The 22373-nt window shown below is 39.7% G+C and overlaps 1 protein-coding gene and 1 long non-coding RNA gene across 4 annotated transcripts in view; both read left to right on the top strand.

The window, feature by feature from the left end:
* Nucleotides 1-15771, top strand: part of rtn3 (reticulon 3) — a 32494-nt gene extending 16723 nt beyond the window's left edge. For all 3 annotated transcript variants that reach the window (XM_023297479.3, XM_023297480.3, XM_023297481.3), the window contains 6 exons: nucleotides 6279-6486; nucleotides 8154-8292; nucleotides 11747-11816; nucleotides 13495-13541; nucleotides 15398-15456; nucleotides 15579-15771. In XM_023297479.3, the coding sequence (XP_023153247.2) occupies nucleotides 6279-6486; nucleotides 8154-8292; nucleotides 11747-11816; nucleotides 13495-13541; nucleotides 15398-15456; nucleotides 15579-15627 (572 nt within the window). In that variant the 3' untranslated portion in view covers nucleotides 15628-15771. The remainder of the gene's footprint in view (nucleotides 1-6278; nucleotides 6487-8153; nucleotides 8293-11746; nucleotides 11817-13494; nucleotides 13542-15397; nucleotides 15457-15578) is intronic.
* A 237-nt stretch (nucleotides 15772-16008) lies between these two features.
* Nucleotides 16009-21351, top strand: LOC129348169 (uncharacterized). The gene is made up of 2 exons (XR_008600650.1): nucleotides 16009-20347; nucleotides 20899-21351. It is a non-coding gene; the product is annotated as an uncharacterized LOC129348169 (long non-coding RNA).
* Nucleotides 21352-22373: the final 1022 nt, after the last annotated feature.

Genomic DNA, 22373 nt, shown 5'->3' with positions numbered 1-22373 from the left:
TTCATGGACATTAAGGCTGCATATAGTGTTCTCCTCATTCCATTTGAGCTTATGACCCTCTCCCTGCCCTCTGTCCTTTACAGCTCAGCCATGGTCCTCTGACAGTGAGTCGGGGAGGGTTTAAATATGGTGGATAAGTGTTGGCTTGCAAGAACCTTGCAAGTCACGCAGCACAGTCAATCCCCAGTGTCAGATTTCTGCCTTGATGTAACTTTCCACAGCACATTTGGTAAAGACCAAAGCATGATAAAAAAGGCATGGTGCAATAAATCAAAGTGACCGCATATGTACAGGTCACCTGAGTGAAAACTATTTTGGTGCGATAATCTGTACTCAGGTTCGAGCAAGATGCCATCTTGGGAAATTAGTTTTCTGTCAGGTGTTCAGTCCTCGCCTGCCTTGTTTTCCTCTCTTCGTACAGGCCTAATCATCCTCCTAATTCTAAAATCTTTGACTACGAAAGCTACTTTAAATCAGCCTGTTTCCATAAAAACCTCTGGCAGCTCTTGATTAGAAGCTGACCAGAGCAAGGGCAAAGTACTGGAACGTATTGCATATCAGGAGTTACATCAGATAGTTCTGCTGTACCCTCCCCTCCTCTGCAAACACGATCTCCATTCCCCACACATATACACAGAGGCTGGTATGCAGACTGCAGTCTCACACTCACTAGTATGTCTGCATGTGTTGCATACCTTTACCTAGAACTGGCACACCACGTCATCCACATCACACCAGAAACAAAGGAATAGTGTGCATCAAGAGACATAAAGGAAATGTCAGGTTACCTTAATTTTAAAGTTGTAATGATTATTGTCAAATTAAGCTTTTCCGCAGCGCAAATCCTTTGTTTGCTAACTATGATAATAATGATATTAAGTTTTGGAGAGGAAGCTTTGTCTTGTCATGTTCTGCAGAGGAACTTGTGTTGTTCAGTCCTACCCCACAAGCCTGTGCTATTTTAGTGCTTCTCTGCAGTGTGACTCCACAGCTCAGTACATTCAGCAGGGCTAGGTGAGCTTGTTTCCCTATGTGCACCTGTTTTCATGCTCTATGTGCTTGGCTTGTGCCACATTGCAATACAGTCAAAGAACTCTGCTTTAAAATCCAGGTGATGGTAGCTAAAAAAATGTTTGCTGTATTGTTCTGGGGGTTAGTTGTAATCCCACTACGGACAGAGTTCAACAGCAAATAAAACATTTGATGGATCATAGAATACTGTGTAATAGAATAGAAATTCTTCAGTAATTCCTGAGGGAAAATTCTGTGACACAGATGACTGGCTGAGGCTGGACAGGAAACACTCCTAGAAAACAAAGGACTTTGTGTTTTGCAGTTGTTTCATTGACATTAGAAAACAGTGCATAGTTAGAGTGAGTTAACACATTGGCTATAGAAATCACACAGTATCTGCTAGCTTTAAAGACTGCGTCTTCTAGTTGATAGACAGCAGCTGGTGCACTGCTAAAATGTTGGGTGGAACTTGCCTCCTGGTGGGGACTTCTGGAAGTAATTGTTAGGATCATAGGGCATTCCATACCAAAGAGTTCTCATTCTGAGCCAAGTTTTACATACTGAACAGGTTGGGGCGAAGACATGGACCACCCTACACCTGTAATTATTAATGCTTTTCTTCTTTGCCAACATAATGCAAGAGAGAGGCAAAGAAGCTAACTAAACAGTGAAAGGTTCAGGCAAAGCATAATTTACCAACTGATCCTGTTCCTTGTTGTCAAGGCTTCAAAGATTAGCAGCCATTTTGTGTTCTGATTTGTTTGAAGACTAGCTACCTGTAATGTTGTGTTTGTTCAGGTTGTTGCTTTTAGCTAGAAGCAATGGCTTCTGTCAGGAATTGTAACTGGGAAAAAATAGACAAGATACTGTGAGGTTTGAATGGGTATACTGGCTGGTTGCTTAAAATATCATTATTGGTAATTATACTCTGGAACAGCTCCTGTTCTGTGCTGCCATTAAATCTGAAGAACAGAGTACACTTTGAAAAAGCTTATTCATACATGCCATCTGTCCATATCTGAATGCAAAAGTGGTTAGAGCTGTTTTGATTCCCACCATGGCAGAGGTCACTACAGTTTGACTACCTGCTCAGCGTGAGGATTTGCTGTGTGCTGTACATAAAGGTTCCAGCTGAGAGCGAACAGTCGTGAATGATCAGGTTTGATTATGTTGAGTGTCATTGTGATCTGTGCGCTAATACATCTTGTTTGAGGCTGCATCAGTAATGACTTTAAACATCTGAAACTTTACTTAAGCACATGAATTGTTACAGAATATGTGATTTTATGTGAAAGCAGATTCAGTGGTGATGCAGTTCTTTAAAGTAATACTAAAAGTAAACTGCCAATAGAGGCCTCACTAAGACCATTACAAGATTACATCAGCCCAGTTCTCATTAGCTTCCTAGTTGTCAAAGATGTGAGTTTAACATTTCACTGTTTGTTTATAAAGCATTAAATGGTATGGAATTGTCCAAACCTGTCAGGCAGGTCTGCTTACTGTCCTGAGAGTCCAAACTAAATGGGGAGAGGCAGCCTTCAGTTTTTAAACTCCACATACTTTAGGTGTGTCTTGGGTCTGGGTGAAGCATTTTAAATTGCCTTCTTGTTCAAAGGTGCCGTGCAAATAAACTTGCTATCCTCACAGTAATATCTTGTTAAAATAAGTCCAATAAACACCTTTGTGCTTTGAAATTTAAATGAACTTAATTGATGGCAGTAGAAGGATGAATAAAATGTGTGTCTTGGTGTAGTTGTTTTGCACTAAGGTGTGTGGTCATGCATGTGTGTGTAGCTTTAAGAGGAGCACACAATGAAAACAGGCCACTGCGCCTCAGCAGCCACTGGGACCTCACAGTGTAGACCGACTCTAAGAGACATAGAGACAGGGAGGGAGGGAGCGAGATAATGAACGAGGGCAGTCAAGCTCTGGCTGCCTCCCCGTGGCAGCAAATGGCAGCAAAGCATGCTGGGATGATGCACATACCCCTGCAGTGCAGGGTTGGGAAACCCCGCTCGTTGTTGTGGTCGGATGAAAACATTACATCTTTAAGGAAATTAACTTTGTTTCCCGCGTGACCACAGCGCAGATAAATGTTTTCAGATTGGTTTTGGAAAGTGATCCATGAATTCACTTGTCCCTTAGCGCCGTCGACCCACTTAGATGATACGTGTGAATTGTATTGTCCCGGAGTTCTGAGGTTTTCACACAGTCCCATTGTAAGCTCAGCAGACAGAATCGGAAACAATAGAACTCTCTGTGTTTCTGTCTGAGCACCACACCGCTGCTGTTGTTTTTCTCTGATTGTTGTGAACATATTGGTATGACGAGTGTTATTGCGGATTAGTCAACAGTGACCGCTACATGGATATTTAACACAGTAAAGAAACAAAAAGGTAATGTAGTCGTATTAAATAGGCAAAAACGGAACACTAACATAAATGAGAAATACAGAAATGGAAATTTTTCATTTAATATACAGTCAACAATCTACGTAGCAATCAATTATTAATTGCTAATTAGTTTAATATGATAGTGTTTTTCTCAACCTCATTGCCAAGGTAAAGAGAAACTGATCAGTCTGCATTTTTTGCTAACAAATCCATTCAAGAGGACAGTTCCATTGAAACGGATTCTTTTCACTGATGTGTGACTTTGTACACTGTAAGTCAAAAAAGTCTATGAGGAGAGAGTGGAACTGTACACAATTGCCTGCTTAAATGGCGTTGCAAAATGGATCAGTCTGTCAGCAGTTATAGTCTAGTTTTAGTCGATGGAGATTAAAAAACAAACAGTCACAGCAAAAGTCAACATCTCAAGCAGCCACATGTTTTAAGCATTATTGAGTCTGTACATCTCTGAGGAGCAGATTGAGGATGGTCTTTGTTAGGACTCAGGAGAATGTTAGTCATAGTGGAATTAGAAAAAAAAGAGTTGTTTTTTTTCCTGTAACAAAATGTGTGCATGTGCACCTGTGAAGAGGAGTGTTTGCTTCTGTGAACCAGCATGTGTTTATGCTACATCTAATTTTGAATTATTAACGACGCACTTTAGGTACAGCAGTAAGGATTAATAGACTGCATGCATAGGCAACAATAATATATCAATAATAATCACTGATATCCAACTTGGTCACCTCAGCAGTGTAGTGTTTGAGTTACTGAAATAGATACAGCAGCCCTACAACAAATCCTATGTTTATAAAGCTTACAATATGATGTAATTGATGGATAAACTGCATATTAGACAGCTCTGACACAGTATTAGGGGTTCAACTTCCCACTATTTTCAATCCCAAATTACAGTTAGTACCATGGAAACAACTAAAGATATGCAAATTGCATTTACATTGTGCAAATAATCAAAGTAGGGTTCACTTATCAAAAATGGGAATAAAATTTCTTCCATTTCCAGTTTTTAGCATAGGAAAACTATTTTAAACATAAAATATGCATTTTTCTTTAATGAGTTTGTTGTAGTTGCTTTTCGTCTGTGTGTTATAGTGTGTGTGAAGGTCCTAATATAATGTGTGCTCCCATTAAAGTTGCTGGAGCACTGAGGCCTGAACTGTCCCTGAGGCATCAGCCCACGTGGTTCTTCCACCACCACTTACACAAGACTTTTTTAAATATCCCCATTTTCCCCTATGCACAGTGAAGGAGCGGCAGGTTGAGAGTGCCAGCCCATTCCAGCATTACATAACTGCCGTGTATAGAGGCTATCACTTCTGCATGCACGACTTCTCACAGGACATGCATACATACACGAAACGGGCATCTACAGCAATGTTCCTCCCTTTAGTTATTCTGGGCTGCAGATGCCAGAGGAGATTTATGGCACATATTTATGTTTTATTGGGCCACAGTTGGATACTTCTTCAAGTTTTAAATGCTCATGCCAACATATTTGCTCTCTTCAAGCAACCAGTTGCAAATAATTACCTGAAAACAGCGGTCCTCAGTGGAAAGGTCTTACTTGCTTCCACTGCAAAGGGAACCAGGTCCTATTTTTTGGAATAGGTTTACAGTTGTTAAGCAACATATCTGTTTTTTCTGTTCGATGATTTCACATAATTTAAGCAAGCAGGCTTTGTGTTTACTGATGTGCTCCTATTTAAGTTTATTAATGTAGATTCAGTACTTCTTTTTATAATCATTGGTTTGTAACTGAATCCTTATTTGTAATGCTTTTCCACAACACTATTTCTACCGGCCCTGCTGATCTCTCCATTCTGCTGCTCTGAAATCCCATTCATCCGCTAATTGTTATCAGCTGCTTCTACTTTTCAGTTTTTTTGAATGCTCTTAAGCTGCTGTCAGTAAACTAGTCCTGCCCATAGGAAGCTTTTTTTTTTATTGTGGAACTGTTCTTTGTAGTTTTATTTAGATTAAAACATCTACAGGATGTATTGAATTGTTACTGGTAATTTCCAGTTGCTTGATTTTTCTCGCATAAAGGATTTTCTTTTAAATTTTAATCTGTAGCAAATAAAAATCTGTGCCAAAATTAGAAGAATTCAGATTAAAAATATATATTTTTAAACAGATCAAATGGTCAGAAATATGAGAAAAAGGCATAGATTTCTCACACTTTATTTAATTTTGGAATTGTAATATATTCAGTTTGTTAGGATAAAAGATTAAATCAATTTCAGAATATCTCCAAAAACATAAAATATTTTAGGGATATAATCTCGATGTTCCACTTAATACGTTATGTAGTTAAGTCATGGACAAACAGACAGGTGGCAAAAGTAGTGTCATTTATTCTCTAATTCTGTAGAACTCTACCGAAGAGATGGAACACCGTTCTTCCAAATGATATTCCTTAATCTGGTGTTTTGATGATGGTGATGGACAACACTGTCTAACACAATTGTCCAAAATATCTTCTAGGTGTTTAACAGGGTTCAGATTTGATGACTGCAAAGCAATAGGATTTGATTCACATCATTTTCATACTCATCAAACCATTTGAGACCTTTCGTGCGCTACGGATGGGGGCAAAGTGGAAAAGACCACTGCCTTCCCAAACCATGCTAGCAAAAGACCTCCAGTGTAACAGAACCAACAGATCCACCGACTCTGAGAGTAAAAGGGTCATGGTTTTCCTTTAGTTGTCACTGTTCGTAGGTTTACCTGTTTTAGAGGAACAATATAAAGGGTCAAAACATGTTTGAAGACTGTAGTGTACAACCAAATATCATAAGAGTTCACTGTGAGCAAACCAACACCAGTCTAACCCCTCCCTCCACCTCTTTGCAGTTAAGGATCTGATCCACTGGCGAGACCCCAAGAAGTCGGGCTTGGTATTTGGCTTGTCCATGCTGCTGCTGCTGTCGCTGGCAGCCTTCAGCGTCATCAGTGTGGCCTCCTACCTGCTGCTGGCCCTGCTCTGTGTCACCATCACCTTCCGCATCTACAAGTCTGTCGTCCAGGCTGTACAGAAATCTAACGAGGGACACCCTTTCAAGTAAGACCGGATCCTGTGTTTTCTGTCCAGGATTACACTGCTTTGACCTTTTCGTATGTGTTGTTTGACTGGTTTGATCGACTGGGTTAATTATGGCCAGTCAAAATGTTTATAGTTTGATTTTCAGAGGCAAAGTATTCAGTGTTTCAGGTGGCAAAATACTTTTCTCTTTACTTTTCTTCCTGAAGACATTTGCCTCGTGTGTTGGCTGAGGTGACAATATCTGGAATGCTAGCAAGGCTGATACTTGCTAGATAATGCACTTTTAGATGATTTCAGCATACAGAAGCAAACATTTACCTTAAGAAAGATTTTGTTTTGTAGCTGCCTGTATGGAATCATGTATAGAGCACAAATGATTGATGTGATATTACAGGTATCAGTGCACTAAGCCACACTGTTGCCTTGCACTGTCGTGTGGTGGATACATCTGCTTCATATGACCCACTAAACTAAAGTCAGCTCTGAAGACAAATAGGTTTCCTTGCCTGACATAACCTCTGCCTTCTCTGCTTTTATTTATAGAACAACTTTTAGGGTTGTGTCAGAGCCTGAGGGAAGGCTTCATAGAGTTCAAACCACTGTTCCTCTTTACAGCCACCACACTTAATTCTTCTTATAGCTCATTTTTGCTCCTAAACTGAATATTTCAAAAAGGAGAAAATGAAAGTTGATGTACTGATGTAAAAAAAAAAAAAAAAAAAAAAAAAAAGCACAACTCTACAATGGAATAACTACTGACTTGCACCAAGGTAGCAGATAAAATTGGTTGTTTTTGTTGATTCACCCACTGCTATTAAACGCCTTCAATTATGGCATCAACACTGATTTCCTCCATTAATGGGTTTGTTTATAATATATTTAAAAATTGAAGCATTCAGAGTGCAAAGCAATGACTTTAAAATGCTTGTTGCCCCAAAGGATTTATTGCACAGGACTAATCGATTTACTGTAATATGTAACTAAAATCATAAAATATACAAAGCAGATTCAGTGTAAACCAGAAATCTTTGCTTGGCAGCTGATTTAGAAGGTTTGTTTATTAAAATCATATTAATCGTTTTTGAAGTGTCATTGTTGCCATATGCTGTCAACTGTAGTTTATGTTCACTAATTATTTCAAGTCACTTCTATTTCTACTTCGTGAACGATCTGTTCAGGAAGTGTTAAAGCAGCATAGTAGAAATGACTGGAAATAATTACTGATTAAGAACTGTGTTTATGTTGGTATGATGTGACTGCTGTACTTTTTTAGTTTGAAATTAACTAAATTATACTATACAGTCTACATGAATTTATCAAGACTAAAGAAAGCTATAGAGAAAGCTTTATGTTTGGGCCATATCAACAGCAAAATTTGAAAAATGCAGGCCTTTTGCTAACCTGTACTTACAAAACAGGCAACAAAGCCGGCAGTACAGGTAAATAAATTTGACAGTTTAAAGTAGCTGTATTCCACAGGGAAAAAAATGGAATTCTCCATTGTGAAACAGCACTTCAGCCACTTGATTTCAACAAGAAATTCATAGACTTGCTTAAGTAGCCATTGAGCCGTAAGCCTCCCACAGATCATCATGCTACCGCCACAGCCTGGCTATGTATGATTTTAATGCAGTGTTACTTAGCCTCATTTTGTGCTCACCGTCCTCTCCTCCCTCTCTCCGCAGAACGCTGATAGATAAGGATGTCAGCATCCCTCCAGAGACTTTCCGCAAGCACGTGGACGCCAGTCTGACCTACATCAACCGAGCCCTGAAGCAAATGAGCCGCCTCTTCCTGGTTGAGGACCTCGTGGACTCCCTAAAGGTGAGCAGCTCTGCCGTTAGTCACTGTCCAGTGTCATTCATAGTTTTGATAGTTTTCTCTTCTTATTTCAAAATACTAGTCCCACTCTTTTATAGCTTTGATTGGTACAATAGTAACTCAGTACAAGGTTACTTTAAAGTCAGAATCGGATCAGCATCCTTAAAATAACGCTGATTGCTATTATTATGTTACCGGATAACAATTATATAGAGATTATGACCCACACAGATTAAACTGATTAAACTGTACCTTTAATCAGTGGTTGTCAGTTTACTAGCGATGGGTATTGTTCCTTTTTTATCGGTATTTCTACTTTTACCAAGACTGCTTATTGGTCCAGTACTTTAATGGTATTTTTTATCAGTATTTTTAATTGTTTTTGTTTTGTTTTATTTTATTTTTTAAAGAGAAAAAACTAAGCAAATTAAGAACAGAATAAACATTACTCAAACATACTGTGTGAGAATTTAAAAATTCTGTAGCCACTAATGCTGTGTTGATGGGAATGATCAGAGCACTGTGGACAGTGTCAAAGGTTTTACTCATAAAATAATTATGCAATGCTTTATTAAGTGTCCAGCATCACATCATACATTTTGAAACAAAGTCGGTGTGATAACTCAGAGTTTATTATTTAATATTTTGAATAGCTTGTAAAGTTTCGATCAGCGTATAATTAAATGAAAATAATTTCTCTGACCATGACCTTAGATTAACATTTGAGATTTTGAATGCTTTAAGTGGAAGATTTTTTTATTTTATACTCTGTTCTTAACAAAATCAGAAGATAATACTGTACTGGCTAACTAACCAACCAACTAACTCGAGGTTTTCAGCAGTGCTGCTATTTGTTGCCAGCCAAACAGATGTGACATCAAAGAAGGATGAAAGAAAACCTGTATCAATATCAGAGCCATCTCTTCTGTTGTTGTCACTCTCACAATCACTCTTATTTGATTAAATGGAAAAATGAGGACGGTCCCACTGTGGCCTTTGTAATGACATGTATGTCCTAGTTTGTAAAATACACTGGAAACACAGACGCAGATGAGAACTTAATACCGAAGCCTCCCAAGGCGTTTTTTTTTTTTGTTTTGTTTTTTTTAAGTTAGAGGTTGATATGTTGACCTGTCCTTTCCTGAGTGTTTCACACCCAGACAGGTAGATTATTCTGGCTAATTGTACCTTTTCTAAAACTGAAGTGGGACTTCCCTGGTGTCGCTAAAGTTGGTTAGTACAGTGTTAATATTAAATCAGATAACTTGTCTGGATAATAAGAAAACATATCTTAACCAAAGGTGTAAATATACATAGAACATTTTGCAATCAGAATGTGATTAGATCAGCCAGACCACATTTAGGCTCCTGTTGTTATCAGATTTCAGTGAGGTGTGATTGCAGTTTGTATAGCAGCCATGCTTATAAAAAATAAACCTTACAAAGTGAAAGGCTACCTAGCTCCACTTCTTCAAGTCTTCACCATTGGGAGTACCAGGCATGCCACAAAGCAAAAATGGTTCAGGAACGGTTTGAGGAGCACAACAAGAAGTTTGGGGTGTTGACTTGGCCTCCAAATTCCCCAGATCTCTATCCAATGGAGCATCTGTGGGATGTGCTGGAGAAACAAGTCTGATCCATGGAGGCCCGACCTCACAGCTTCCAGGACTTCTAGGATCTGCTGCTAACATCTTGGTGCCAGATACCATAAGCACACCTTCAGGGGTCTAGGGACCCTCGTTGGGTCAGGGCTGTTTTGGCGGCAAAAGGGGGACCAACACAGTATTAAGCAGGTGGTCATAATGTTATGCCCGATGAATGTATATTGAATTTGTAGACTGGGGCTCGCTAACCTTGACAGGCAACCTACCTAGGAGAAAGAAAACTCTGATCACAAACCTCTGATACTTTGCCATTACCCTTTGCTTCAAGACTAAACCCTGAGGTACAATCAGGAGTGGGGTCCTGTAGTTGGATATAGCAATTACTATATACTGACAACCCGTGACAGTGCTGGTGCCGAGCTACATTAGCCCTTGCCACTCTCTTGGAGAACATTAGTGGTGTGGAGAGAGGGGTCATAAACACTGAGCAGATTACTAACCCCTGAACAGTTTGCCTAGGCCTGCGCACAAGTGGGTACTGGAGAGAATACTTCAGTGTTACTACAACATCACAATGGAAATAACACATAGAGATAGCGGTCACCTGTCATCAGCTTACCCTCAACTGGCACTGAGTGCAGCACCAGGGGCTAACTCTCGACGGTAGGAGAAATGCCATTGACAGCAGAGACTTTTCAGCATCTTCTTTGCTGCTGTGCTGCAGTGCGCTTTTGGCAACACAACAGATGGAATCCATCTCCAACCACGACTGACGGTCATTTGTTTAACCTCTCTCGCTTGAAAGCCAGGAGTAAGGTGAGACATGTTACAGTCAGAGACATGTTATTTCCAGTTGATGCGGCACTTGTGGCTCATTCTCACCAACAACTGCAAAACATGTTGGAATCATTTTCAAAAGCCTGTAGTGATTTCAACCTCGTAGGAGGCTTGAAGACAATCATCATGACCCAAGGTGTTGCGGACACTCCCAAATTTACCATCAATGACTACGAGCTTGAAGTGGTTTCCAGCTTCACCTACTTGAGCTCCACAGTCTGAAGTGATCTCGACGGCTAAAGCAGCCATAGCTGCTATGACATTTTGCAGGCTTGCACTGAGAGTGTGGCAAATCAACAAACTAACTTCTTGCACGGAAAGCATGAATACCGTGCCTGTGTCTTGAGCACACTCCTGTATGGCAGCAAAAGCTGGCCCATGCTTGCTAGACACCAACAACATCTAACTGTCTGTCACCTGTGCTGCCTTCAACATATCCTGAACATCAGTTGGCAAGACCATGTGACAAACGGTAAGGTTCTCTGCCAGGCACAACTATCTTCCATCTTTGCTCTGCTGGAGCAATGCTGCTTGCACAGCTGCATTGACCGCATGCCTGATGGGAGAATCCCAAAAGATCTGCTGTAGGGTGAACAGCTGTAGGAACCTGACCGACTGGCTGACCCAACCTTCTTCAAGGATGATTGCAAGTGCGACATGAAGGCAACAGACACTGACATGGACAATTGGAGCTCATCAGCCTGCTATCGCGTCTATTGCCGACACAAAATCGCCCCCCAAAAAAGTGATGAGCTTCTCACTTTAAAGCAGCCGAGAAAAGATTAACTCGGTCCAAAACAAGGCAGACCACCAGCTCAGACACAACCGCCTTTCGTTGCACTCACAGTAACCAAGTGTGCCTTTCACTAGTGGGGCTCTATAGGCACCATCGTCATCATTTGTATTGGCTTAAGTTTCAATTAAAACTTTGTGTATGTAAAGTGTTGCATATTGTCGTATGAACTGTAAAAAGTTTCAACTCTAAGTTGTCCTGTGTGGTTGTTGTGTCTCTCCAGCTGGCTGTGGTCATGTGGCTGTTGACCTACGTAGGAGCTGTCTTCAATGGAATCACCATTCTCATCTTGGGTAAGTACAATAGGATCCAAGAAACATGTCACATTCTTTAGGTTTCAGAAAGGGCCAATGATTTTGTGTTACCCACTGAAATGCTCAGAGTGCAAATAAACAAATGCAGACCAGCCACTTCTTTGTTGTCTCAACTCCTAAAAGAAATAATGGGAACATTCCCCAAAAATCAGTCAGCTCCTGACATTTGTGTTGACTTTTGTAGTTTTTCAAAGCCTTGACTAAGTATGTTTAGATTAGGGTTGTTGAATTTTTTTAGCAGAAGCATCCCAGTGTTGACATGCTATTAAAGAAGATCAGCATCTTAAAGTTACAGACAGCAGTCTGTGGAAGGTCATAACAGCCCTTGGCTGTTGTATGGAGGCTTCTGTGTTCATTTAGTTTGATGATGTGCAGTGGGTTGACAAGATGGCTCAAAGGTTATAAGGCTGCAGGAGGACTGGTGACCAGCTAACCCACTGTACTTTCCCATGGTGGATAGCTCTCATTAGGAAAGTTCTGTCTGATGGTTTGACTTCATTTGAAAACCGACGGAGCCGCTCGTTCCATTTATATCTTACAGTCTTTAGATTTGAGTAGCTGCTGAGAAACTATACGTAAATGTTTCACATGAGATTTGGACAGACATGGTTTTGCTGACTATTAAGTCATCACAAATGTTTGTGAAATTTTTCAGAAGTTGTTGTATCTCTTTAACTAGCACAACATAAAAAATAACTTTCATAAATGTAGCCAAGGAAAAGTTGTGCACAAAACTTAATGCTCTAAGGATACAGCAAAGACTGTATTCCATCTATCTCTACCATAGAGATTATAACAGCTGGTCAGTTAAGAGGGCAGTGTGTGAAGAGATTTTAGTGAAATAAGATGCTGATCACCTCTGTGGTCATTTGGGACTGTAGTTGGTGGTAATGTTGCATTATGAAATGATTCTATTATTATGTTCTATTAAAAATAATTGGGAGTGGAAAGACTATTGTTGTATGTTTAGAATTGCAGAGGACCAATTTGTGAATCCGCTTTAATGGGGATTTTACCGCTTCTGTTGCACAGGCAGTAGCAAAATAAAGCACCAAGCAGTGCATGTTTCAAAAATAATGGTAAATTATTATCTGAAACTGAAAGGAATTAATGTAGGCTGAGAAAAAGAGATATGCTGTGATTTGGCCCAGCTTTGGCTGATTTTACACGAAAGAGGCATGGATATTGTAGTTTGTTCCCATTGGTGCGATAAATTTCACAGTGATAGTTTGGACATTAGACTGCATGTAAATATGCAGGACATGACGGCTTCCCAGAGGTGAAGCCATAATATCTCTAAAATGGGTGCTGGTGATGATGTTTGTCTCCACCCCTGCAGACAGCATAGTGTAGACATAGTATTGAGTGATATTAAAATCCAATTTCCTGTGAATGTAAAGGATGTCAGCAGTGCAACATGCCAGCTGTCATTTATGTGATATGTTAGTTTCATTTGTTTACTGTGGGAGGAACTAGACCTGGTGATGAGTCATCCATCCACCCATGTCACGGTCTGAGCTGCACCACACTGTGAGCCTGGCTGGTGTTTTGGGGCTAGACAGTGGACAATTTGTTTTAGTGTTAGCTAGTCAGACCATATCTCAGAAAAGATCCTGCTGATTTTCTAATGTTTCTGTTGACTTTCTGTGTTCTCCAGCTGACATCCTGCTCTTCGCTGTGCCTCCTATCTACGAGAAGAACAAGGTGAGAGTGTGACCCTCTGTCCCAGGTCAGGATGAATATATCAGATGACATACTGAGTCTCAGATGCCCTCTGAGCACTGCAATGATGTCAGCAGTTAGCAAACGTACCCATCAGCAATGAGCTCACTTGATGACTGCAGTCTTCATCAGACACTAAGGGCTTTCTGCATGCCTCTTGTTGCTCACACAGTATAGCTGCTGAGGACATGAAGTCATTCCACTGTTAAGACCAACAAGATAGATGGCTGTTGGCATTTAGATGATGCATATTATGCAAAATGGGGACTTTCTGACTTTACAAGAAGTTTGTTTTGTTTGCGTAGCTGTAGCTTATTGGTCACAGTGGCCTAACAGGGGTGTCCTTGTAGCTGCTGTCAGTCGGTTTTAGTTAAAATTTGTACTCATGTACTCAGCCTGTGTAAGCCATCATAGTGAACCAGCATGTGCAAATGCAAGACCTCCCTTAAGTGGAATGCAGCTACTGTTAATACTTCTGTACTTTCACTGTTACTACAAGCCAAAATGTCTGACTTGGGAAGGATCTATACTCAGTTTAAAATTTTAACTTCAGCACTGTGCTGATTGGAAAGTTTTACAGTTGCAATCAAAAATAGCTTGTATGACATTCTAGTAACAAGAGAAGCACTCAGAGAGCGCAGTACTCCGCCAAGGCTGCTCAGTCGTTGTATGATTTCTGACAGATGAAATCTTTTATAAAAAATTACCTTGCGCTGAGCACAAGTGTGTGTTATCCATGTGTACGTTATGTACGGATGCCGAATTGTGTGACCTTAATATGTAGCAGGCGGCAGGAATTGATGGGACTGAGAAACACCCCCACAGTTTAATCAATTGTTCCTTGTATGATTTCCAACGGATAAGTCCCAGTAAGTCTGGAGTGATCGATTTGTAGTAGGATCGCAATCATGTGATCATCAGCAGGCAGCTGACATAGTGTTCACTTGTTGTCATAGTTACAGTGACGCCGTGCCGCTATCTGTAGGGCTGGTCTGAATAGCAACTTTTGGACTCTGGATATTCAGGCCAAATTAATGGGCGGGGTGGGGCGAAAAGTCGAGTATTTGGATCTCAAAATTAATATTCGGATACCACCACAACGACTGAATATTCAGATTTTCGGATATTCAGGTCCAGCCTGAGCTATCTCACCATGATACAGAAATCTTTAATAAATCCATGGATCCAGACTATAAGCCACATCACTGCCAAAATCTAATCAGGTGGTCCTTGTGTCATTTCTGACCTTTCCTGAAGATTTCATCCAAAGCCGTTTATCCGTTTTTGAGTAATGTTGCTGACAGACAGACAGACAGACAAACATGCCGGTCGTCACATAACTCCACTATGTTCCTTGGCGAAGTGATAGTAATAAAGTGTAATGAAAGCATTTCAACTAAGGCTGTGGTTAGATAGTTACAGAGAGGTTAATAATAAGTTTTTGAGTGACTGAGTGAGAACACCATGCTGAGCTTACTAACAGTAAAGATGACATTTCCTCCATCATGACTTCTAACAAATATTATGTTAGTTTCTCACAAGCTTTAAAGAATCCAATGGGCCAATTACATTCAAGTTATCCAGTTCCTGCAGCAAAACGCCCTTACAACAGGATGTACCCTGTCCATGCTGGACGCTTCAGCAGGTGTTCCTCTTCTGCAATAGGATCTGATAATTTCATCAAGTGCACAATATCAGACAATTAAAACCCAAAAAGTGACCATAAAAATGAATTAGTAGCTCTTAGGCTTTTTTGGTTCTTAAAAACAGTGGTAGTATTTCATTTTGTTTCTTTGAAGTAATCGTGTTCTCTCTGAAATGTCCTTTTCTCCCTCCAGACCCAGATTGATCAGTACATCGATCTGGCACGTACTCAAGTTAACACCACAATCACCAAGTAAGTACCTCTAGTCCTCAGTGTCAGGGTGTTGTAGAAACATCTGACAACCAGCTGCTTTAAAGCATAAATACAGTTAACAGATGTTTGGTTTTCACACCTGTTATGCTTTTCTCTCACAGGTTGCAAGAGAAACTTCCTGGGGCTGTGAAGCGCAGCAAAACTGAATGATCAAACCCCACATTAGAAACCTCCATATTACCATCATCCACATCTCCATCATCTTAAACCCCCATACCTTCCCCGATCCCTCTCCAGTTTAACCCCCGCCCCAGTCTAACTCCTCCTCCTCACTCCATTCAACCATCACCACCCTACTACACTGAACCTTGCTAGGTAGAAAAATCTCTGAGCTTTTCGATATTCAATGTAAAACTACTGCGCAGCTTAACTTACAAGCATTAGAAAAGAACTGTGCCTGTGCAGACAGGAAGCACGTCGCTAGCAAGGTGTGATGTATCGCCGCGGCGGACCCCGCCTGTCTGTGGGCGTGCCACGGGGGAATGGAGGCAGGGTCGAGTGAACTAGACTGAATCTATGACCTGGTTTCCTGGTTTTGTCATGTACAGCGAGCAGGGGGGTGGATGATGGCTGTTTATGTCACAGAAAAAAGCAAATGTCTGTACTTTAAACCACACGTTTCCCTGAAGGTAAACGGCTAATTTAAGCTGGAAAAGTTTACGAAAAGTAAAAAAAAAAGAAAAAAAAAGCGAAAAAAGAAAACCAATCTCTTGGGTGTTATTGTGGCTAGTCTTATCCTGCTCTCTTGCTCTACAGCTGTTCTATAGTTCCAGAAGAGTTCATTTTTAGAAGCTGGTAATGGGTTGCTGTTACTGATTGGCCTGTTGTTGAGGTTGTTTCCATTCACCTTACAGGCACGTCTCTATGTAAGATTCTGCAATGCACTGAACTTCTTTTTTTTTTTTTTTTTTTTTAAACCATGAGCAGGTTGAAATAAAAAAGGATTGAAACACTGAGCCAGCTGTGATAATTTGGTCTAGTTCACCCTCTTTTGATCAGATGCATTTTTTGAACAGTTTTCTCTATGTATATACACCTTAAGAAAACTACAGGCTCTCTCTGCTGTATGGAACACGTTAGCCTCGCTTTTTATATCAAAGGAAAGTTCCTCACGTACAGCAGTCCTAACTCCTTTTGTCGCACCTGTTCAAGTCACAAAGTGTTGAGGTCACATTCACTTGTAAATTCTGATTGTTCTTATCACTACTTATTACTGTTATTGATATTAATTATAGGATGGCTGCTTTGACTCCCTACTAGCTTGACAACAGCATTGTAAGAGTTATGTTAAGTGTTATTAAGCTTAATAATTATAAACAGGAGGCCTATCAGAGTCCTCTTGAGGAATGAATTTGGGATTGTTTGATAGGTTAAGTGACACTTTCTGATGCCTCGATCCCTACATCTTAAAACCCAAAATGGCTTCCCAGATTGCTGTTGTGTTGAGATTATGGAGTGTCAAGAATGCCACACTTTTGCAGTGTGTGATTTTAAGTATTGAAAAAATATGCGGTTATGTTCCCTCTAAAGAACATTAAAAGTTTAATTTTTTAAGCAATTCATTAGTATACTCAGTCATTTTTTAAATGAAATAAATTTGTTGTTATTTTATGAGAGTGGCCAATCAGAGCTTGTGTCTTGACAAACTCCTTAGACAAAGAGGACATGGGGTTAAATGGAAGGAAAGAGGAACATTTAGTGTCTTGGCAGTAATTCTGCTTTTTTTTTTTTTTTTTTATTAAAATATAACAGTCAGTTCGTTGTAGCTTTTTAAAATGCATTAGTTTATTTTTACAGTAAACGCCTGTCTAAGTCATGACTACGATTTTGGCACGTTTGACACTCCATACAAACCTCAGCAGTGTGGAGAAGACACTTGGAGATTAGGGGGTTGGTGCAACAAAATGAGTAGGTGCAGTTTGCAGAGTGTAGCTGGAGAAGATGAGGCCGTTTTCTGAGTGGTTATTCTAGAGCTCTGTTTGTCACTTTGTTTTTCTTTTGACTGCCACTAAGTGCATGTTGTAGTGTAAGCTGGAAACAGATTCTCACCCTTTATATAGGCTGTATCATATTCTTGACCCTGACTTTTGTTTAATATGATTACTTGTGATTGTTTAAATGGTGTTTTTGAACTCGGTAAAAAAAAAAAAAAAAAAAAAAAAACATAGTCACATGTTGGCACTACTGCTACGTCTTTATATTGTTTTAAGGGATGAATAAATAGACAGAAGTGAAACCACACGTATATTAAGTGTTTCGGCCCCCAAAGTGTTTCCACATGTCCCCTCAGTACTGAATGACCAGCAGTGGAAGGTCGTTCTTTCACTGCCTCTCAATGCAGTAATTACTCGAACAACTACTACTCAGATATCTGCCTGTATGCTGAATGTTTTCTCTTGTGGAACATTCTTCCCTGTGCATGCCCTCTGCTGTGTGTCGTTGCACTGTGATCGCCTCACACCCGTCTTGATTGATTCCTCATGCATGCATGCATGGTGTCTCATTCAGATTTCTGGGCGGTAAAAGCCAAAATATGCAACTTTTCTATTAGAGATGCTAGCTGTTAGCCTTCACTCTGTCAACTGGGTGGGTTTTCACACAGGCGCTGAGAAAGCAGACAGTGTGTATGAAGGATAATCAGGCCTGCATACAGAGTGATAATGTTGTTCTATTTATTTATTTGAATGTGACTAAGTTGCATATTGTAGCTTTAAACGGCATGTCGTCATTTTCATTTGACTCGATACAAGCTACTGGAACACTTTTTTTTGTTTAGTCTGTTTATGTTTGGGGTCAGATCAACCAAATGAAATCATTTTAAGAATCCTTTACTTACCTCTTGCCATGCGTGTGTTTTGGTTGTATTTAATTTCTCCTGATGGGTGAAAACAAGGCTCTTGTCACAGATCGTTTAGGCTGAATAAAATCAGAATTAGAAGCACAATTACATCTGTGACTTTTAGTAATTCTTTCTACAGAAAAAACATTGCTGACAGTGTGTTGTCTGCTTCAAATACAGTATTTAAAAAAATCTCAATGGTGTCATCGCCAGCTAAGAAGTGTTTTCTTGTTACTTGGCATAAGCCACAGCACACAGTACAGCAGTTTCTTCTGTAGAAAGAGTCAATTCATCTCCACTAGTTTCCTCTGTGTTGTGGTGGAGGTAGAAATCTGAAGCTGAAGACGATAAAACACAAGTCTGTTTTCTGGAGGAATTGTTTGCAATCAAATGTACCCGCATGCTAGACAGCACTGGAGGCAAATGTAATGTTCTGAGTAAACTGATTCTGACCTCACCCCGCAAGTATTCTGCTTTCAAAGCTCATTTGCTTTTCAGATGCACTGCACCTTTAAGGTAAACTTCAGTCCAGGCCGTGCTACCTGTGTTAGCATGCTACAAAAGGCTAGATAGATAAATAAGTTGGCGTACTTTGTTAGTGTAATATATGATATGAATAAAAGTCGACATATTTCCTCCCGTTCCCTCACAGCATGTTGCTTTTCTTCTTTATCCTGTTTGTCTCTGTTTTCATCAGGTATGGGAGTGTGTGGCAGGAGTGTGTTTGATTTCTTTTTTTTTTTGTCTTTAGTGTTTTTGCTTTGGACTCTTTACTGATATCTAGACATTGTTCACTAACATCAGCTCTGTTTTGTATTAGCTATGACTTTGGTTCCAATTTTTGAAGCTTTGAGGAAGATGTTGCAGGAAAAGAAAAAAAGAAAATTGAGAAAAAAGTATGTGGTCTCTGTACTGATGTCAAAGTGAAATTAATAAAAACACCTCAAAGGTCTGTTGCTCATGGCTATGTTTGTTATTTTGAGATAAAAACAACATACTTTCTCCCAGTAGGAATGCAGTGTGGGACGGTGGAGGATTAAAAATGCACCCAGATGTAATATCTATAATAAGAAGATTTGACTTGAGAGGCTGCTTTCTGTTATGGTGTTTGGGTGGAGAGAGGATTCTAGTTTCTAATTTTAGAACAGGCCAGTTGTTAGTCACATGCACACTTGACATCCCATTGAAAGCCTGTGTGGTATTACATAATAGAATCCAAGCCACATATTGGTAAATCTTTAATGAAACCTTGTCAAGTTAGTTACAGATGAGCATACATTGAGGGCAGTGACTGAAAATCTATCTTAATCTGTTACCAAACTTGGAAAAGTATATTTTATTGACTGCTATACTTGTTTTTTTTTTTTTTTTGTAGCCAATATTTTTTACATAGTCGCATTAGTAAGGCCTACAGTTGTTTTAGTAGGTCTTTAATTTATTGACATGTATAGTACCAGTCAAAAGTTTGGACACACCTTCTCATTTAATGATTTTTCTTTATTTTCATGACTATTTACATTGCAGATTCTCACTGAAGGCATCAAAATTATGAATCAACACATACAGAATTATGTAGTAAACAAAAAAATGTGAAGTAAGTCAAAACATGTTGTAGATTTGAGATTATTCAAAATATTTAAAAGTCCAATGACCATGACTAATTATGTGAAGTTACATGTTAAATTTGACAAAAAGTCACCATGTTCAAAATTATTCATACCTTCAGTGATACCAAGACAGATAGTCATAGGATGTTCAAACAAAGCGTCCTCTCCAAGGTTCTAAAGTCTTTAATATTGTTTTCAATGTTTCTGAGCTGTTGTTTTTTTTTTGTTTTGTTTTGTTTTTTAACCAGTTTTCTGACTGTAAAAGTCGACTTGCTTGTGACATTTCAGTCATTTTCAAGTCAACGCAAGACTTGCCATGGCAAAGACCAAACTGCCAAATAATTTCAGGTGCCAGTGGCAACAGTGCTAACTAGTGTCAACAAGACGCACCAATAATTTCACACAGTCAAAAACCTCAAAGGATGTGGTCAGAAGTCACCTAAGCTTGCCAGAAAGATTAAGTGAGATGTTGAAAACAATCCAAGGACGATTACCAAGGCTATCCTGAAGGAATGGAGTGCAAGTAGTGTGACTATCAAGGCAGACACTCCAGCAGATACTGCACCAAAATGGTCTCTATGGACGTCAACTCAGAAAGACTCACCCTGCTTCAACCAAAGCATGTCAAAGCTCGTCTGACCTTCATGCCTAGAGAAAGACAAAAGTTTCTGGTTGTCTGTTCTGTGGTCAGATGAAACAAAAATTGAGCTTTTTGGGCACAGAGATGTGGCTTTCATCTGGCAAAAGAAGGGTGAAGCCTACAAGCCAAAAGAAAACAGTCCCTATTGTGAAATACGGAGGTGGAAGTATGATACTGTAGGGTGGCCTGGCAACTTGGTTGAAGTGGAAGGCGTCATGAGGACAGAGCAGTAGATCAAGAGTCTGGAAGAAAACCCCAAGCAGGCAGCAGAGAACCTGAACCTGGGGGAGCGTTGGACCTATCAGCAGGACGATGATCCGAAGCATACAGCCAAGGTGCTGAAGAAATGGTTCCAGGACAATGACATTAATGTTATGAAGTGGCCAAGTCACAGTCTTGACTTGAACCCCATTGAGAACCTATGGATGGAGCTCAAGAAATGGGTGACAGCATAGAAACCTTCCAACCTCAAGGATCTTGAAACATTTGTGAAGGAGGAACGGTCCAAAATTCCTGCAGATGCTTGCAAGAAGCTTGTGAGCAACAACAACAAAAATCGTTTAGAGGCTGTGATTAACAGAAGGGGTTTGCAATTGATTATTGCGACACAATTTTGGACAGTGTGATTTTTTTGTTTTCACCCTGTTAACCCTTTGATACGCAGCGTGGGTCAGGAGATGCCCATTTTCCATTGGATTTAGGTCACTTTGGACCCATGTTGCGCATCAAAGGGTTAAAGATGTTTCTTTACACTTTCTACCTTAAATAAATTGGCTATGGCTTCAGGCTTTCTTGTGTGTCCTATTTATATCAAATTTCTTGTATTTGACAGGGGTATGAAAAATTTTGGCTTAAGTCTATCTATTAAGCAAAAAATTTGAACTTCTCAAGGGTTAGGAATTGATATTTCTTTAAGATTGCACAGTGTTGAAATGTTTGTGGCCATTACTCATAAGTGTTGGTTTTGCTCAAGAAAATTTGCTACAATCAACACATCACAAGTTATTTTAAGTACTGTTATTTCCTACAGCAGGGATTTAAATATTCAAAAGCTCTTCATGAAATACTGGAATTGCCAAAGACTCATTAAGACCAGCAGGTACCTGTAACCAGGTAGTAGGTACATAGTGTCATGTTTTAAGGAACCGGTCTGTTGACTGTGAATTGCCAGGATAATGATAGCTAGCAGCTGGGTGTAGTTGGATAGATTCAAATTAATGGCATACACAATCTTAAGATTTCTTTCTGCTAATCCGACTGGCAAATGGATCCAAAACTAGCTACACTATGAGCTGCAACAACAACAAAAAGCTGGGAACCAGCAATCATGTGACATGAAGCGGTTAAAGAAACTCAACCCAGCATGTTAGATATGACAGACTGACTTCAGTAAACTGAACTAATATCAAATTTGAGTTGAAATCCCACACTAAAACATTCTTTAATAGATGGCTTGTAATTGCAACTAATTACTTTATTAATGGTTGAAAACTTATGTACAGGTCTTTTACAAATCAGTTACATGCCCTCACAACTAGGCCAGCAGTTATTACCAGCAAATATCATCTGCAGATATAAAGAATATTGCTGACATTTATTAAATAATAATCACTCCTTCAGCTGATTCTTTTCTCATGCTTACAGTGTCCCAAACTACACTTAAAGTGACTATTAGAGACTGTGTGTTTTTACTAGTTTAAAAGGGCCATGTCCTCATATAAAATATTAGCATGTTTCAACTTACCTTCAAATTTTGGTCCAGTACATAAAGTATATGGACAACTGAATATTTCTTCTGCTAAATTATGAC

Source organism: Amphiprion ocellaris, chromosome 23, assembly GCF_022539595.1.
Source record: "Amphiprion ocellaris isolate individual 3 ecotype Okinawa chromosome 23, ASM2253959v1, whole genome shotgun sequence".
NCBI classification, from domain to species: domain Eukaryota; kingdom Metazoa; phylum Chordata; class Actinopteri; family Pomacentridae; genus Amphiprion; species Amphiprion ocellaris.
This window is presented reverse-complemented; position numbering and strand designations above follow the sequence as displayed.